Genomic DNA, 17,035 nt, shown 5'->3' on the forward strand with positions numbered 1-17,035 from the left:
TGGGAAGGCCAGAACTGGACACAGGACTCGAGATGAGGCCTCGCCGATGCTGCGCGGAGGGGAAGGATCACCTCTCCTGCCCTGCTGGCAATTTGCAGTCAGGTCACATCTGTAAGATTGGGTGGGCTCAAGCTCATCTTTTACTGGGGTCTCCTAGGTCTCTTCCCAGCACCGCCTTGGGTTCTTCGCTCTGAGGCACTGGGAGGAACTGGTGACCAGCCCCGGACCCTTTGTAGGGCAGCTAATGGACTGAAGTGCAGCCACCAGCCCATGACTTCAATACTGCAACCCAAAGCAGCCCAACCGGTAGGCCGAGTGTGAGCACACACGTGTATTCATGTATTTATTCCCCCCCCAGTAGCTTTTAATTTGATCGTGGCCCAGCAACCTGGTGAGATGCTTGGAGAGCAGAGCGGAGGCCCTACAGATGCAAGACAGGATTGGAGTTGTTATAAATGGCCTCATCCATCACCCTAACTAGCTCGTGTAAATACGCCTGGTTTTGTGGGGTTTTCTGCTTTTCAATGTATAAAAGAAGAAAATCACAGGATATATATTTCCTGCATAGCTAAAAGCTACCCATGTGTGCTTTTTGTGCTCTGGCTTTTATCAGGCCTTCTGAGCGAAGCTTGAATATCCCTGACCTGCAGGAAGCTGCTTTTCCAAAAGGGAAAAGCCCTCCTTCCCTTCCTGGCTGGGGCTGGTGAGTAGAAAATAACATTAAATAATAAAATAAAATTAATAAAATAAAATAAAATAAAATAAAATAAAATAAAATAAAATAAAATAAAATAAAATAAAATAAAATAAATAAAATAAATAAAATAAATAAAATAAATAAAATAAAATAAAAAATAAAATAAAATAAAATAAAAATAATAAAATAAAATAAAATACAAATAAAATAAATAAAATAAAATAAAAATAAGTAACAGCTGAAACTGAAGTGTTTTAGTAGTCATGACCCCAGTTTCTGTTGCAGGGAGTGACCCCACAGAAGAGGGCCAGCTTCAGCCCAGGCCACCGCTGCCACGCTGTCCTCAGGGCCTGGTGCCTCTCATGACACACCAAAACCTCCAGCAGAAGAGCTGGGCTGGGGACATTACACCGTCTGAGTACAGACGTGTAATTTGCCTTGCTACATGACCTAACTAATCTCTTATGGCTCCTCTGCTACACGGGAGAGACAGCAGACGCCACCAGAGGGTGAGCTCTGCACTGAATCATCTTCTGGGGGAGCCTGATCCTCCTCCACCCCACGCGTCATGGGAAATACTGTTGGGTTGCAGCGTTCACCTTACAGGAGATTAAACTCCTGCTCGCACCTGCAATACAGAATCACAGAATTGTAGGGGTGGGAAGGGACCTCCACAGATCATCGGGTCCAACCCCCCTGCCAAAGCAGGATCCCTAGAGCAGGCTGCCCAGGTAGGCGTCCAGACGGGCCTTGAATATCTCCAGAGAAGGAGACTCCACAACCTCCCTGGGCAGCCTGTCCCAGTGCTCCGTCACCCTCACCGTGAAGTTCTTTCGCATGTTGGTGTGGAACTTCCTGGGATCCATTTTGTGGCCATTGCCCCTTGTCCTGTCCCCACAAACCACTGAAAAGAGGTTGGCCAAATCCTTCTGTCTCCCACACTGAAGAAATTTGTAAACACTGGGAGATGCCCTCTCAGTCTTCTCGAGGCTGAACAGACCCAGGTCTCTCAGCCTTTCCTCATAGGGAAGATGCTCCAGGCCCTGTTTCATCTTTGTGGCCCTCCGCTGGACTCTTTCCAGGAGATCGCTGTCTTTTTTGTACCGGGGAGCCCAGAACTGGACACAGTACTCCAGGTGAGGCCTGACCAGGGCAGAGTAGAGTGGGAGGATCGATAAAGCACAGTGATGTTGAAAAGATCTATTGAAAACATTTTTATTAGATTTAAATTAACCCCCATTTTTTAATGTATGTATACTGAAAAAAGAAAAACAAAGCAAGAAAAGTGTAATATTTGCAGAAAGGGACTTTTCTATAAGAACAGAAGAAGCTGAGATGGAGAAATCCCTACCAGCTCTAATTAGTAGACCTGGGTGCCAATTACCACAGCCACGGAGGTGCAGAACCTCGCTGCTGTGCCCCAGAGCGTCCCAGCAGGTGCCAGGGCACTTTGCTGGCATGTGCTTGGTGCTGAGCGTCTGCGTCTGCTCACAGCTGAGACCGGCTGATGGAGAAGACTGAATACTGAGGGAAATAAAGGACAGCCACCAGGTTCTCAGACACATCCCAACCCACAAAATCTCATTCTGACGGCTTGGGGGGAGGTGATCTGTGGCATTACAGGACGTGGGGATGCATAAAATTACTGGACCCCATTTCTGGCCACGCTCATGCTGAGGTTACATTTCTCCAACTATTTCTTAGCTCCTCACTCCACACAAGCCAGGCCAACTTGCAGGGCTGGAGGTGCACTTGCCCACCCCTCCTGTACCCTGTGGGGTCTGCGGCAAGGGGCACCTCCAAGGTCTCAGTGGTTGGGACGAGTCCCCTCAGCCACCAGCCCCAAACTGGGCTTCACGGGCCGCAGCTTTAGGCCTCTGGCTGAGGTTAAAGCCTAGCGAACGAGGCACTGAATGGAGGCACACAGGTAAGAGATTTTATTGCCCATGCTTGGGCGGCATAAATCCAGGCAGCAATGGCTTCTGGAGCCTGTCACGTCACACCTCCGTGGCCGCTCCACTCATTTCAGCAGCCTGTTGGCATCAGCACTGAGCAGAGACCATTTCTCAGTCGTTACTGCTTACTTTTTAGCTACTGTCCACCGGGTCTGAAACATCCCACCCAGCTGCTGTCCTTCCCCTAGGAGCAAGGAGCTCCTGCTGCTCCCCCAGCCCACCCGCTGCCTCCGGTCCCCAACCATTTCTACCAGCAGCCTCCAGGAGGTTCAGAAACGCCTACATTATCACAGCGGTAAACACACAGTGACATCTGCTCTAAATATCCATTCTCCACCATGTTAAATCAATTTAAAACATGAATTTGTCAATAAGGTAAGTTATCAATGGCAGAACTTGAAGCTTCAGCTTTGCAGGTGACCTTGCTGCTGGCTCCGGGGAGATGCCGGGCTGGGCTCTGTTCACCGGAGCAGGGTGGAAAAGGTTATCTGCCTCTCAGGAAAATGGTCACTATTTCAGTACTTTTGGAAAGGAAACAGGTTTTTTCACACTTGAAAATGGAAGAAAATGAGACAGAAGGTAAGGTGGGCACCCCTCTGGGCTGGAGACAGCCATGTTCACACGCCAGGCTTGCCTTTAGGCAGGAGAGAGTGCTCAACATCCACATCTACACTTCAAATCCAGACTGTGCACTGCTCTTGGATGTTTCTGGTCCTTCTTCCAAGCTGGACCTGAAAAGCCTTTTCCACTAGAAAAGACAAATTACTGTGAATATATATATATATATATATCCCGTTTGATAAATCATCCCTTTCTGACAATCTATTTCCTTGGAGATTTTCCAGCCGGCTGTAATACTAACACGGCTGGGAAATCTGCAGGCCTTTCTGCTTGGCTGAAAACACCAGTTCTGCTGAAATCAGTGGCAGATGTTACCCAGTGTGAGACACGTTCGCGAATCGAAGCAAGTCCGAGGCCGTGCAGAGGAGAGAAATCACGCCGTGCCAATTGCGGGGTATCGCAATCGCGCACACCGCAGGCACGCCTTGCACTTTATGCTCCCAGGCAATCCTTTCTGGCCAAACAAGTTACGCTTGTAGGTATTTTCTGATACCTTTTTCATTTGCTGGCACTGCCTAAGCTGGAGAGAGAACTTGTGAACAAGCAGGGCTCGGTTCCCGCTCGGTTCCCTTCTGAGCTGCAGCAGCCCCTGTCTGCAGAGAGGAAGCGCTGGAGGTCTGTGCAGAGAGGAGCAGCTCCAAAATGTCCAATGGCACCAAGGTGGGGCTGGGGGGACCTGAGCCCAGTGCTGGGGGCTGTGAGTCGTGCTGCCAGGGCTGCTGTGCTTATAGGGCATGGCTCGTTTCTCTGGGTCCAACCCCAGAGCGAAGATAACTGCGATCAGGGTCACATCGGGGTGTGCAGAAGCTCCTGTGCTGAAGGGCTGGGTGATCTGGTTGAGGCGAGATCATTTCACATCGCCTTCCCTGCCCTGTGAGTGACTCGTAATCATCCCCGTAAAGATAAGGACGGTCAGCCCTTTGCCTCCTGGTCCACCTGTGGCTGAGGGCTCCTCTTCTGTGCACTGAGGCATCTGCGCTAAGCAGGTGCCCACACCTCGCTTACTCACCCCCGGCTGTCTGTGGTCGGTGGAGGAGAGCAGCTACTCCTAGGGGGTAACTGGTCTTCTTCTAAAGATCTGCTCATACTGGCCAAGTGAGCAGCATCCCACAAAAGTGAGATTTTCTCCCTACCAGCTGCAAAACAGCCAAGGTGACCTGCCCAGGTGCAGCCACTGAGGGCCAGTCTCCCCCTTTTCTTACAGAATCATAGAATCATAGAATATCCTCAGTTGGAAGGGACCCTTACGGATCATCAAGTCCAACTCTTGATACCGCACAGGTCTACCCAAAAGTTCAGACCATGTGACTAAGTGCACAGTCCAATCTCTTCTTAAATTCAGACAGGCTCGGTGCAGTGACCACTTCCCTGGGGAGCCTGTTCCAGTGTGCAACCACCCTCTCTGTGAAGAACCCCCTCCTGATGTCGAGCCTAAATTTCCCCTGCCTCAGCTTAACCCCGTTCCTGCGGGTCCTGTCACTGGTGTTAATGGAGAAAAGGTCTCCTGCCTCTCGACACCCCCTTACGAGGAAGTTGTAGACTGTGATGAGGTCTCCCCTCAGCCTCCTCTTCTCCAGGCTGAACAGGCCCAGTGACCTCAGCCGTTCCTCGTACGTCTTCCCCTCCAGGCCTTTCACCATCTTCGTAGCCCTCCTCTGTACACTCTCCAACAGTTTCATGTCCTTTTTATACTGTGGTGCCCAGAACTGCACACAGTACTCGAGGTGAGGCCGCACCAGCGCAGACTAGAGCGGGACAATCACCTCCCTTGACCTACTAGCGATGCCGTGCTTGATGCACCCCAGGACACGGTTGGCCCTCCTGGCCGCCAGGGCACACTGCTGGCTCATATCAACTTGCTGTCTACCACGACCCCAGATCCCTCTCTTCTAGGCTGCTCTCCAGCGTCTCATCGCCCAGTCTGTACATGCGGCCAGGGTTTCCCCGTCCCAGGTGCAGGACCCGGCACTTGCTCTTATTGAACTTCATGCGGTTGGTGATCGCCCAGCTCTCCAACCTATCCAGATCCCTCTGCAAGGCCTTTCCACCCTCATTCGAGTCATTCGAGTCCACATTCGAGTCTTCTGCTGCCGCAAGCCCCAGCCAACGTGGGCAGAGGGAGCTGATGGCCACATAGAGCAGGGGAGCCCACAGCCCCCATTCCTGCACCTGGAAACCTCCTTTCCTGCTCCCGTCCTGTCCCACCTCACGCCAGCCTGTCTGAGCACACACCTCTTTTGGCACTTACGTAGCTAAACGTGTCGCCTGCAACCCCCAGCTCTTACCTACGTACTCCGTAGCCTAATGAATGCGTTTTTGAAAATGCGAAGGTGTTTTAAAAGTAGAAAAGGGCCATTAATATCAGATGTCAGGCCTTAACAAAGAGCAACTATGCTGCTCTTACTTTCCTGATTAGCCTGAGCTCGCTGGGCTGCATTATCTTGTTTGCAACTGGGACAGAAATGTGATACCAGTCCTTCTTTGGAAAAGTAACTTTTATTTTGTTAAAGCCGTACATTTCCTAGGACAGAGTAAAGCTCACAAGCCATAAATCATGCCCAGATAAGAATAATCTGAAGCAATAGTCTGTAGCAGGATGTTGCTTGTTCTGTAACAATTACTGGGTGTTTCAGGCAGATTTCCCACTGCCTGCTCAGACATGCAGCAGAGAAGAAAAACGACCTGTGCTGGTTAGGGTTCGTCACGGTTGAAATCTGAGCGTGTTCAGACCGTTTCAATACAGCCCCGCGTCTGCCCAAACCCTCCGGTGCTGCAGCCTCCTGGGTGGAAGGGGCCCTGCAACCAGGCTGCAGCGCAGAGACGTGCCCGTGGGCTGGCCTGAACCTCGCTGGGCTGGGTGGCAACGGTGGTGGAGATGTGGCCACACCGACGTCCCGGTGTGCTGGGCATCGCCCTCGCGCCAGGCACGGCTCGGGCAGGCCACAGGCCATGCATAAGGCACGAGAGGGGCACGTGGGGGGGCAGCTTGGGTTGCGTTTGCGTGTTAGATGCTGAGTTGGGTCTGGGTGCAGGGGGGGTTGCTGCCTCTCTGCTGGGAGCCGCGACCGTGCCCCTGGAATCCAAATCCCTCTAGTGACAGCTTCAAGACAAAGGAGGGATTTGTCAAATATTGCTGACTTTACCTGATTAGACCCCGATGAGCACAAAAAGTTGCCTTCCCTCATGAAGGAAGCCAGCGCTGCTTGCCGGGAGGCCACCTTTCCTCCTTAAAGCAATCCTTTCGTGGGGTGCTTGGAGGGGGCTGCCCCCAGCCACCTTAGGGGGGGGGAAATCCTTCCCTCAGAGGGCGGTGAGGCCCTGGCCCAGGCTGCCCAGAGAAGCTGTGGCTGCCCCATCCCTGGAGGTGCCCAAGGCCAGGCTGGATGGGGTTTTGGGCAACAAGCAGCAAAACTCCCCCCATGCTCCCCGCTCATCGCCTGCCCCATGTTCCCCAGGTGCCTTTCGGTAAGGACATCACTGCTGCCACCGAGCCAGGCTGCTGGGAAGGGCAGAGCCACTTTTCTTCTGTCCTGCAGAAAAGCACGGGAGGACCGCTTTCTCCACCTGAGCTGGACTTTCACAGCACGCCTAAGGAGGATAGCCACAACATTTCCAATTCCCCGCCTGGGCACCATCCTGCAGCACAGAGGCGTTGTTGTGAGTTGGATGAACTGATAGCCCTGAACAGAGGCAGGACAGGCCGGTCACTGACAGATGGGGTTGACTCAAAGCCAAAATCATGACCCACGAGGTTCTACCAGGCTTTGGAGCCCACCGGCCAGGGCGAGGAATTGGGGCTGAGATCTTCAGTGGTCACCAGGGAGCGAGGAACAGCTCTGGGGAAGAGAGCTTGGTATGGCAAAGGGGAAATGTTTTCCCCCTGTAGGAAAGAACTAGAAGCTGGTGTTTCCTCACAGCAAGATCCGCATGGTTTCAGCTGCCTTGAAGGGCCAAGGCCCAGGAGCTACAAAGCACACCCGGCCAAATTCCTCCTCGGGCTCCACCGACAGGACCCAGAGAAGCAAGCAGTGCAACCAGCAGCAGGACCCAGCCCCCTTCCCTCCCCGCTGCCCAACCCCTAACCCCCGCACCCTGCTCTCCTTTTCCCTTCTGCAGGCTTCAGAAACTGAATTCCTCCCCAGACGAGAACCTCCACCCTACGGGATGTGCTTCTGCAGGGGCGCATAGGTCTCGGTGCTATCTCAGTGGGAAAGCAACAGCCTCGTGCCACGCTTAGAGAGCATCCCCCAGAGGAAGCAGCTTGGAATCTGCAAACCACAGAAACTTTGTGACCCGCACCGACAGGATCCGAATGCTTTAAAATAGACAGAGTTTGAGTTGCAGCGGTGGTGTCCCCTGACAAAGTTACCTCGGCCCTCCCTGTTACTCCCCGGTTGGTTCATTATTATTAACGTCACTACAATAAATACCAGAATGAAATTGACAGCGTTTGGCCACGTATCTTAAAGCTCCTCTTTCACTTTACGTCTTTGCGGCCTTGATTTCTACCCCCGTCAGTCACCTGAGGAGCCTTTAGGGACAAACCGTTTGGCTATGTGGCTGGCCACGTAATAAAAGCCGTGCAGAAGACTGGCTGTGGCATCAACGGCCAGCGAGAAGGTGCCACCGATCCCAGCGGCCAGGTCTTTGAGGACAGAGGGGATGGCACAGATGGAGTAGTACGGGAAAGCAGCGAGGTGGAGGACAAACCCCACGGGGATGCGTAGAATCCTGTAGGTGAGGAACGCCACGTCTTGAACGATTTCCAGAAAGCCCAGGAAGATGTTGGTGACAACCCTTCCCAAGTCGTAGGGGATGCTGATGAGCACCATGCTGATGGCTTTGAGGAAGGACACCACCCGGTTCCACAGGCTGTAGACTCCGTCCAGAACAGTGCTGCCAACCCGCTTGATAACAAGCCACAGGAAATAAAACGTATATTTCACCAGCTCCACAAACAGGTAGATGAGGAGTTCCAGAAGTTTGATGAAAGGGGTGGCAATGATGCCAGCCACTTTTCTCACCAAGCCACTCTCCTTTTCACTCGTTCCTACTTGTCCCCCGGACCGGATCTGGCCGACAGCTTGCAGTATTGCTTCCACTTTCTCCTTGTTTTTGGTGTCTTCTCCACAGTTGCCCTTGAAGAGGTCAACCCCTGCTAGGAGCTGCTTCTCCAGCTCGCCCACCGTGAGGTCTGCCAAACTGTTTTCATCGCTGATTTTTTTCACCAGCCCTAGAGACCACCCCTCCGCAGCGTCACAGCACGCTGCCAGCCACAGCGCCTCGGGCACCGACACCTTGCCTTTGACCCGGACGCTGGAAGGAATTGCGCCCGCAAGGAGATACAGATGGTCCTTCTTGGAACAGTGAGGGGCCAGGGCTTGCTCCACCACCCTCCCGATGTCTCTGTGCCAGGTTTTGCTCAGAGAGGGACTCAGGGGGACGGCGTTCGTGAGCGTGTAGGTGGCCATCTGGAAGTCTTCCTCGTTGAGCAGGCTGGGGTTCAGCAGCCCTCGCTCGTAACCAGAGCCCACGTAGTCTGAGGTCAGGGCTTGGTTGGCACCAAGGTTGGCCACCGTGCCAACGAGATCAGCTTCGAGCACCATCTCGTGCTGGTCGTTGTCTGGGTCGTCTATCTGAAATGGCAGAGAAAAGAGTTAGTGCGTGCAATTTGCCTTCCTAAAACACGGTGTAAAATGAGCCCTGAAGTGTCTTTTCCATGAGGGCTGCTACTGCACGCTACGGATCACACCCTGAGATCCTTCCTCGTTGTCCTTGCAGCTGCTCGGGGGAGCATACACCGCACTTTGTTGTCCTGCCAAACGCATTTAGGCAGCCAGGGCTGGTCGCAGCTCTCCACTCTGGCCTGCAGCACAGGGCAGCCTCCAGCATCTCACCTGCCACCCTCCACTAAGCCTCCAACTTGTGTTGTTTTTTTTTTTCTAGAAGAGATGTTTGGTATGGCTAAGGGAAAACCTGGAAGGGATTTTTAACAGATGGCTTTTTAGAGCCATGTTCTCAGCTCCTAAGGTGGTCACACCTCCAAGCACTGCAGCACTTTTAACTCCAACAAGCCACCCAGAGTCCCTGAACTATCAAATCTAAGCAATGAAGGAAAAAATCCACAACACGTAGGATGCCTAGAGAAGGCATTTACCCCTCTGCACTCATAGAATAGGTCGGACACGGTGGCGGGTGACCTGAATTTCACTGCCTTGACCGCAGACGTGCCAGCGAGCTCAGGGCTTGTCATTAGCAGTCTGAACCTCGTCTTTAATGACCTCCCAGCATCATGTGGGCGAGGACGCTGTCACCGCAGGTCCTCAGTGGAATCTGTGCTATGTGCCCGTGTCTGTCCTTCCCACCCGCCAGACCCCGAGGCGGTAACAGCCCCTCCTGGCGCCTTGCACGCAGCCGGGCCAGGAGGTAATAAGCGGTGGGAGCAGGAGATTTTGGGCACCGCGGTGTGCTCAGGGCTTTCCCAGGTGGCCGCAGCTCTGCCTGCTCCTTAGTCACCCCTCTGGACACCGCAGCCTCTACAGATTGCCATTTTCTTCCCCAGATTAGAGGGTGAGCGTGCTGGTAGCAACTCAGGGGTGGCAGGCGGGCTCCAGCAGTCACCGCCTCGTGTTGTCTCTGTTTCTGCTCCCAACATTGTGCTGGCCCGATTAAATTGTTCTCTTGGCTCCTGGCCCCTAGACCGTTCACTGCACTGAATAATACGTATTTCTGAGACATATAGGGCAAAAAGTTCGTATTCTACCTTGAATCACCCCCATCACCCTTCCTGGTCCCTTGGCTCTCCCGCAGCTGGACAGATGTCCACTACTTAGGTGCTTTAAACTTAACACAGCGCTGGCACCCCCTCGGTGCCACAGCTCCTGCATCACCTCCCCTGCACTCTGCGCTCAGTGTAGGCGGCCAGCCATCAGCCCCGCTGTACAAACCGTGGTTTGGTCGCTTCTCGCATCAGGCAAGCCCCTGCAGGCTGGCCTCAGGGCTGCCTCTGCAGCAGGGCCGGTCAGGGTGCCAGCACAAGCCATGTCACAGGGCTGCATTACCCCCGGCTGCCGGCTAGGAGGGTTCTTGCTTCGTTTTGAAACAGCCGGTGCTTACTGCTTCGGGACTGGCAGGCTTCCTACGTGCGGATGCACAAGTCTTAGCTTTCTCTGAAGGCTGCACTTAAAAAGCCTTCTGCCTTACTCCGCACCCCTTGCTCAGACACCACAAGCTCGCCCTAGAGCTTCTGGGCTGCAGCTGGGCAGCGTTTTGCTGCCTTGCACACCACAGGATCACAGTCCCTCCCTGCCACCCTCCCTGTCTCGATAAGATCACGGTGTTGTGCCCCCTTCTGAGCCTAACACCCTTCCAGGGTGGGAGCTCTCGTCCCTTCTTGCTCCCATTGCAGTGCTGCAGCCCCTTTCCTGCTCAGGACCCTGCAGCCTTTTTGACAGCCTAAAGGGCATTCAGTCTGTCAAGAAGGGGGCAGACCGAGGTGCTGTCCCCCCAACACGGAGAGCTGAGACCACTCAGCTCTGCCTCCTTGCAGGGAATCCCAGCCTGCAAGCAGCAGATGGCGTAGACCTGAATTTCTCTGGTGAGGAGCTGATGCATGCATTCCTGGAGGTGCCTATCAAGCAAATATGTGCCCGGTTACCTGTTCGGCTGCAGGGATTTGCACATACCACTGGGATTGTTTGGGCGCAGTTAGGAAAGAACACAAAAAATGTGGCTGTGTGCATGCGTAAGGCTCTGACATCACCGCGCGCTGGTGCTTATAATAACTCACGGTGTGGTTTGTAATCACTCACGCATTGCTGAGTGCTTCGTGCCTCCTGTAACTCAGCCCCAAAGGCATGCCGGCTCCTGCGCTGTATCTAACCTGCATGCAAGCTGCCTCTCCTCACTGCTCCAAAAAGCCTTTGGGTTGTGTCGCAGCAAGAGCCTAGCTGCGTCCATGGAGCCGGCCGCAATCCACCTGCTGAAATACCCTGCAATAGCTCGGGGCAAGATCCAAGCAGACAAGTAAACACCTCATTCCCGGGGGGACTTAAAAATAAATTATGCATCCAAGCACCTGTGCAGAATCGAGTCCAAGCACCTACCAATATTAAATGTGCCTCGTAAAGTGGGGGTTGCCATTTTGCAGAAGGGGGTGAACCTCGTGCTGAGGGCTCTGTTGTAGGATGCTCATGGGTGGCTACAGGAGCACCTGCTTCTCTCGATGGTCTGCCAAGGCTGAGAGGAAAGCTCAGATCTAGCTATGCCTGGGTGATGCAAATCCCACCTTGGTCCTCTGGCTGATGGAAATCGTCCATCAGATGGAAACACAAGGCGACTCACCCAGCCTGTCCTATTTTGGGAGAGGAAAAGCAACTCCTGTGTTCTCCCTCTCTCTCAAGCCAAGACCCTGACCAAACCACAGGCTTTCAGATGACCAAAACATGACAAGGTGAAAGCCACCGTAGTGGCTTGCTCTTACCCCTAACAAGTCAGCAATAGAGCAGGTTTGGGGACCAAAGCCTGGGGGCTTCCCATCAGTGTCCTGCTCATCAGGACACTCCTGGCCTCTCATTTTTCAGCAGTCCTGGTTCCTGGATTAATTCACTGTTTCCAGCTGCCAATCGGCACTGGGTGTAGCTGACATTCCTCTTATTTCTCATCCGATGACTACCTCGGTGCTACATTTGGCATTTGTTTCTGGTACACGCATTCCTGAGGAGGTAGGCATATAGGGAGCGAGACAGTGCCCTCACAACATAGATCACGATCTGTTATAAAAACAACAAAAAAAATGCACATGACAACCCTGAGTCACTCACCAGCGTGCAGAGAGCATTTTTATAGTGATTTCCTCCTGCTTGCTGTATCTCTGCGTGTGGGTGTGCATGCACACAGAAATAAGTGCATGCCACTGCACAGTTCAGCCTGTTTGTACCTGGCTATCCCTGTCTCAGCGAGGAAGTTATGCAGAAAACAGCACAATCTTTCGGGGCCTTGCTGCAGAGCCCGTGTTGTGAAGAGCTCCCTTTAGGGACCAGCTGACTTTTCTTCTTTACCTGACTCAGCCTTGATAGGAATACACGTGATAGGTACAAAATCCGTTCTCCACTTTTCCCTCCTGCATCAGTGTGGACCTGAGCCTTGCTGCACACCTAAGGCACGGTCCCTCTGAGCCAGAAAGACCACAAGAGCCCTGTCCCACCAGCTGACAGCCTTGCCCCAGCCTTTCTTCCTCCCCCTCCAGCCTTTACCTGGGGGAGCCTGCAGCCCCATAAGGCGTTCAGCATTGAGTTAGCAAGGGACGAGTTCTCCACTACCCGCTGTTGATCAAAACCAACATGAAACTGGCTCCAGTGGGGGATTTGGGTAGGCAGGAGGGAGACGATCTTTGCTCTGTCCTCCCTCGTCCCCCAGTAAAGCCACCTGATGTGGCACAGGGGCTTTCAGACACAGGGCTCAGTGATGTCCCCATCCACAGTGAAGCCTCCTCCAAGCTGCCCATACTGGGCTCTTTCCTTAGCTGTCCCCTTCACTACGGTCCAGGACCTCATCTTGTTTCACTCGGTGAGGCTTCTTTCACCTGGAGCTCACTGGTCCCCAGTACAGACCTACATCTTAATCAGGAATCAGACAAGGGAAAATGTGGAGCATCCCTTCAAGTGTGTGCCGTGGTGTCAGTTAAAGGATGCATTTGAGTCAAAAAAAAGAACAAAACAAGCAAACAAATTACTCAGAAAACAACAGAAAGGAGGAAGGAGGGAGGTGAGAGAGTCCAGGAGATTTTTTTCTGTTTAGCACAGGTGAGAGCAGCTTGCTCCGTGGAAGAAAAGTTCTCAAAGCCCTCAGCTGTCTCACACTGTCACTGATCAGCACAGCCGAGTGTCAGCTAGGAGCAACCTATTCCCACAGCATCGCACAGGGCTTCACTGGTGGGAAGCCACAGAAACTCAAGGTAGAATTATCTTCTGCTACTTTAAAGCCATTCCCCCTTGTCCTATCACTGCACCCCCTGACAAAGAGTCCCTCCCCAGCTTTCCTGTAGCCCCCTTTAGGTACTGGCAGGCCGCTGTAAGGTCTCCCTGGAGCCTTCTCTTCTCCAGGCTGAACAACCCCAACTCCCTCAGCCTGCCTTCATGGGATGTAGAGCCAAGCCAACTGTTTCTGGGGCCGAGGCAAGTTTCTGAGGCAGGACACACAAGGTTTGGGGCTGAGGAGCATTAGCAGGGACAACCACGAGGTGGTCGAGGCGTGAGGGCCAGGTGAACGGGACGAAGGGAGGTGCTGGAGAAGCGGGCAGGGAAGGTGCGGTGACAGGCGCTGGAAGGCTGCCCGAGCAGGTCGGTGAGTCAGGCCGTGAGGAGCAGGAGGAGGCATGGTGGCCAGAGGTGACGACGGGCCTCAAGGACGCCATCTTGGCCACCTTGCCTCGCCGTCCCCATTCTGACAGCAGTTGCTCGCTCGGCTAGGTGCAGTTTGTGCTCTAAAAGCTCCTCACCCTTCCTCATCTCCATAAGAGCAGTCTGCTAAAATATCTTCTGTCTCCAAAGGGCAAGAGGACACCTCTCACAGGCATACGCATGGTGGAAGGAGGGCACACCAGCCTAGCCCTGAGGTGAGTCTGAGGTGGGGACAGGGCCACCAGCTCTCAGTCTCCCCTTCCCCTGACCTTCTGGTCCTGGTGTCTCGTCACCCAAATGGGGGCCACCAGCATGACTGCCACTCTCCTGGGACAAGGGGGGCTCTCCCATCCTGCCTGCATACAGCAACCACGCCCCAGCACCCAGCTCAGCACCCTGCCCTCACCCTGCGCCTGCCTCGGCTCTGAGCTCAGCTAGGGTGCTACAGAACAATCACTGCTAGAAATTTTGAAATGTAGGGAAAAAATAGTTAAGGAAGAGTTCAGGTGAGGCATACTTGTTCCCATAAGGCACCGGCAAATTTTTAAGGATTTCTTTTAAATATAACAGACTCATGGAGCTGCTTGAACATGGTGAATGCCAGGGGAGACAAACCCCACCGAGGCTGCAGCAACACTCGGGTTGCACCACACACCTGGCTGCGGGACACGGCACCTCCCTTCCCTGCCCAAATCTGCAGCCGAGGCACACTGTAACACTGCGAGTCAAGGTGGCGAGCCACAAGCACACACTTTGTCCGTGCCGTGAGGCTAAACAGCTCTTATCAGCACCGGGATCGGGCTGGCAGCAGAGCAAACTTCAGCTTGGCGCTGAGATGTTTAACCCCGTCACCCACCGGCAGTGCCACCCTGCCAGCAAGGCAGGGCAGAGGGACATCTAGTGCAGGGGTGGCTTTCCTTGCCCCCGCACTGCGTTTCACACCCAAAAGCCTCCCAGCTCTCCTGACAAGCTCCGTGGGACCAGGAACTGTTTGTTTGTTCAGTTCCAAGCGCTAAAATATCTAAGTTCTGCTCATGGGAAATTAATATCAAAAGGGGGGGTCACAAATATCCACAGAGCTCCGGGATCTTTTGTTAAAATCCTCCCCCCTGCTAACAGCTTCACACCAGGAAATGTGCCCAGAAAACATTTGATTTACAGCAAAGGAAACACTGACTTACCTGTGGCTCGACCAGCCAGCTCTCCTCCCCATTTTGGGCTGCTTTTGTGTATTTAAAAGCTGAATAAAGAGGGATTTTGTCCTTGGTACTGTAGAGGGTTGCAAAGCGCGGCTCCCTGTTGTACTGCTGACAGATTTTCACGTGGAAGGGCTCAGTGAATCCTTCTGGTGGGACTTGTCCGGGGAAAAACACGTTGCACTCAGCAAAACCAGCCTCGTCCTCTCCAACGACTCTGCCCTGGGAGAAGCCGGGGAAAACCGAGATGCAAAGCCAAAATAAAATTGACGTCTTCATGGTCCACTCCCGGGAGCTGTCTGTTTGCGCTGGATACGGCGAAGGACCCATGCTCTGCGTCCATGCAGCGGCGGAGCCAGAAAGGGTCTGGAATTGGGGTGTAGCGTGCGAGGGAAATGAAATCTGAAACCCGCGGGTCCCTGCGGGGAGCGAGCGCTTCTGCAGGCAGCAGCCGCACGCCAGCGATGCCTCACCGACACCCGCTGCGGGCACCGCGGTCCCGAGGAGGTGATGCCGGCCAACCCAAAATCATCGGGGCTAATAGGGAGGAGGAGGAGGAAAGCCCTCGGCGGTGCTGGTCGGAAGCTGAGCAGCACCAGCGGGGTGTGGTGTCTGCATTGCAGCACAGTCCCCGGGAGGAATTTTGGCTGACGCAGCCAGAAATCTTCCTGGGGCTGCCAGGGGGGATGCTGCAAAGTCGGATCCACCGCCCAGAAGAAGGTGTGGGCTGCTCTGCCCAGCCACGAGCCTGGCCGAGGGAGTGGGAGGAAGGGAGAGGAGAGGAAAGAGAGAGGCAGCAGGTTACTAATGCTGCTGGGAACGCACTTTGCCCCTTTTAGGGGTGTCTATCATCGCTATTGCTGCCAGCACTGTGCTACGCAGGAGCCCGGGAATGGCACTCTCCTGGAGCTGGATGGGGCATCCGAAATCCTGCTGCAGAGCAGCATCAGCACACCTTGGCAGAACCTCCCCTGCGGGAGGCAGAAAGGCAGAGACCCTTGGATCACACGCCCCAGTCACAGCCGTCTCTGGATGCCTGACCAAACATAGAACTGACAAAAAAAAAATCTGTCTAAAGGGAATGAAAACACTGCTCAAGTTTATGATCAGCAGAGCTATCACCTGCCCTATACTGGACTTCTTCTGGGCAAAAGGCTGTATTACTTCGGTGACTGGGAGAATTAATGCTCTCACAATAGTGGGGATGGAAAGGAGGCTGCACAGCATTTCCTCAGGGTCAAGAAAATGTGCAGTTTCCCACCCTAGAAGTTAAATATGATCAGATGTATTGCCGACAGCACCTTAAAAAATATGAGCTGCTGAAAGCTCACAGGTTGTTTTCAGACAAAGCTGTCTCATATCATCGCAGCGATTTCCAAGCAACAGTCCCCAGGTTCAATCAGCTCTCAGCTGCAAATGAGGCTATATTGCAAATATAGCCCATATTGTACGTGACGCAACGGGACGGAGGGTTGCTAAAGCTCCTGCCCAAGGTCAGAGAAGGAGCCTGTAAAAGTGCTAAAAATAATCCGGGCTCTAAGACTCTCATTCCTGCACTGGGGGATGACTTGAGTAGCATGGCGAGGAAGTACGTCAGTGCCATTTTTTGTGATGTTATCAGCTGGGGGAGACAGAGGCGGGCTGGACAGGCTGGGGAATGGCAGGAAATGCAGTAAGTGGCTTGTTTGGTTTGCAGGCAGATGCCTGGTCACCCAGCCCTGGCAGAAAGAGTTAGTCATGTGCAGGAAAGATGATGGGAATGAAAACACAGACGCAGCCCAGCCAGAACACAGCAGCTCCAAAGGGCAGGCTGAACATTTCGCTTTCCCACATGTACAAAAAAAAAGCTCCTGGGAAACTGAAAACTGAAGCTAAACCTGAACTATTTGATGTTTATCTGACCTCAGCCTTGCAATTATCAGCAGAAGAAAATATTTTCACACATGCGGTAAGCCCGGTGAAAGTGAGGCAATGCTTTTAAATATCCCACTCCAGGACTGCTCTGCATTATTCCCAAGCTAGGCACGGTCCCAAGGCAGTGGAAAGCAGCTTGAGGTGTCTCGAGATGGGCATGACAGCAAGCAGCACGCCGAGCAGATGGATGACTCCCACCAGCAAACAGGGACATCCTGCCTCTCTCCTGGACCTGCACATCTGCCTCCTGCC

General features: G+C 53.5%; 1 protein-coding gene and 1 long non-coding RNA gene across 2 annotated transcripts; one reads left to right on the top strand and one right to left on the bottom strand.

Moving 5' to 3' along the window:
• The first annotated feature begins 907 nt into the window (after positions 1–907).
• Positions 908–7,305, top strand: LOC308193747. The gene is made up of 2 exons (XR_013949893.1): positions 908–4,457; positions 5,342–7,305. It is a non-coding gene; the product is annotated as an uncharacterized lncRNA (long non-coding RNA).
• ENDOD1 (endonuclease domain containing 1) lies at positions 5,751–16,206 on the bottom strand. Its single transcript, XM_080588725.1, has 2 exons — positions 14,855–16,206; positions 5,751–8,909 (listed from the first exon to the last, which is right to left on the bottom strand). The coding sequence occupies exons 1-2, from the start codon at positions 15,197–15,199 to the stop codon at positions 7,788–7,790; spliced, it is 1,467 nt and encodes a 488-aa protein (XP_080444851.1). The 5' UTR covers positions 15,200–16,206; the 3' UTR covers positions 5,751–7,787.
• Between the last annotated feature and the right edge of the window lie 829 nt (positions 16,207–17,035).

Source organism: Anser brachyrhynchus (genome assembly GCF_964034855.1).
Source record: "Anser brachyrhynchus genome assembly, chromosome: 1".
NCBI lineage: Eukaryota > Metazoa > Chordata > Aves > Anseriformes > Anatidae > Anser > Anser brachyrhynchus.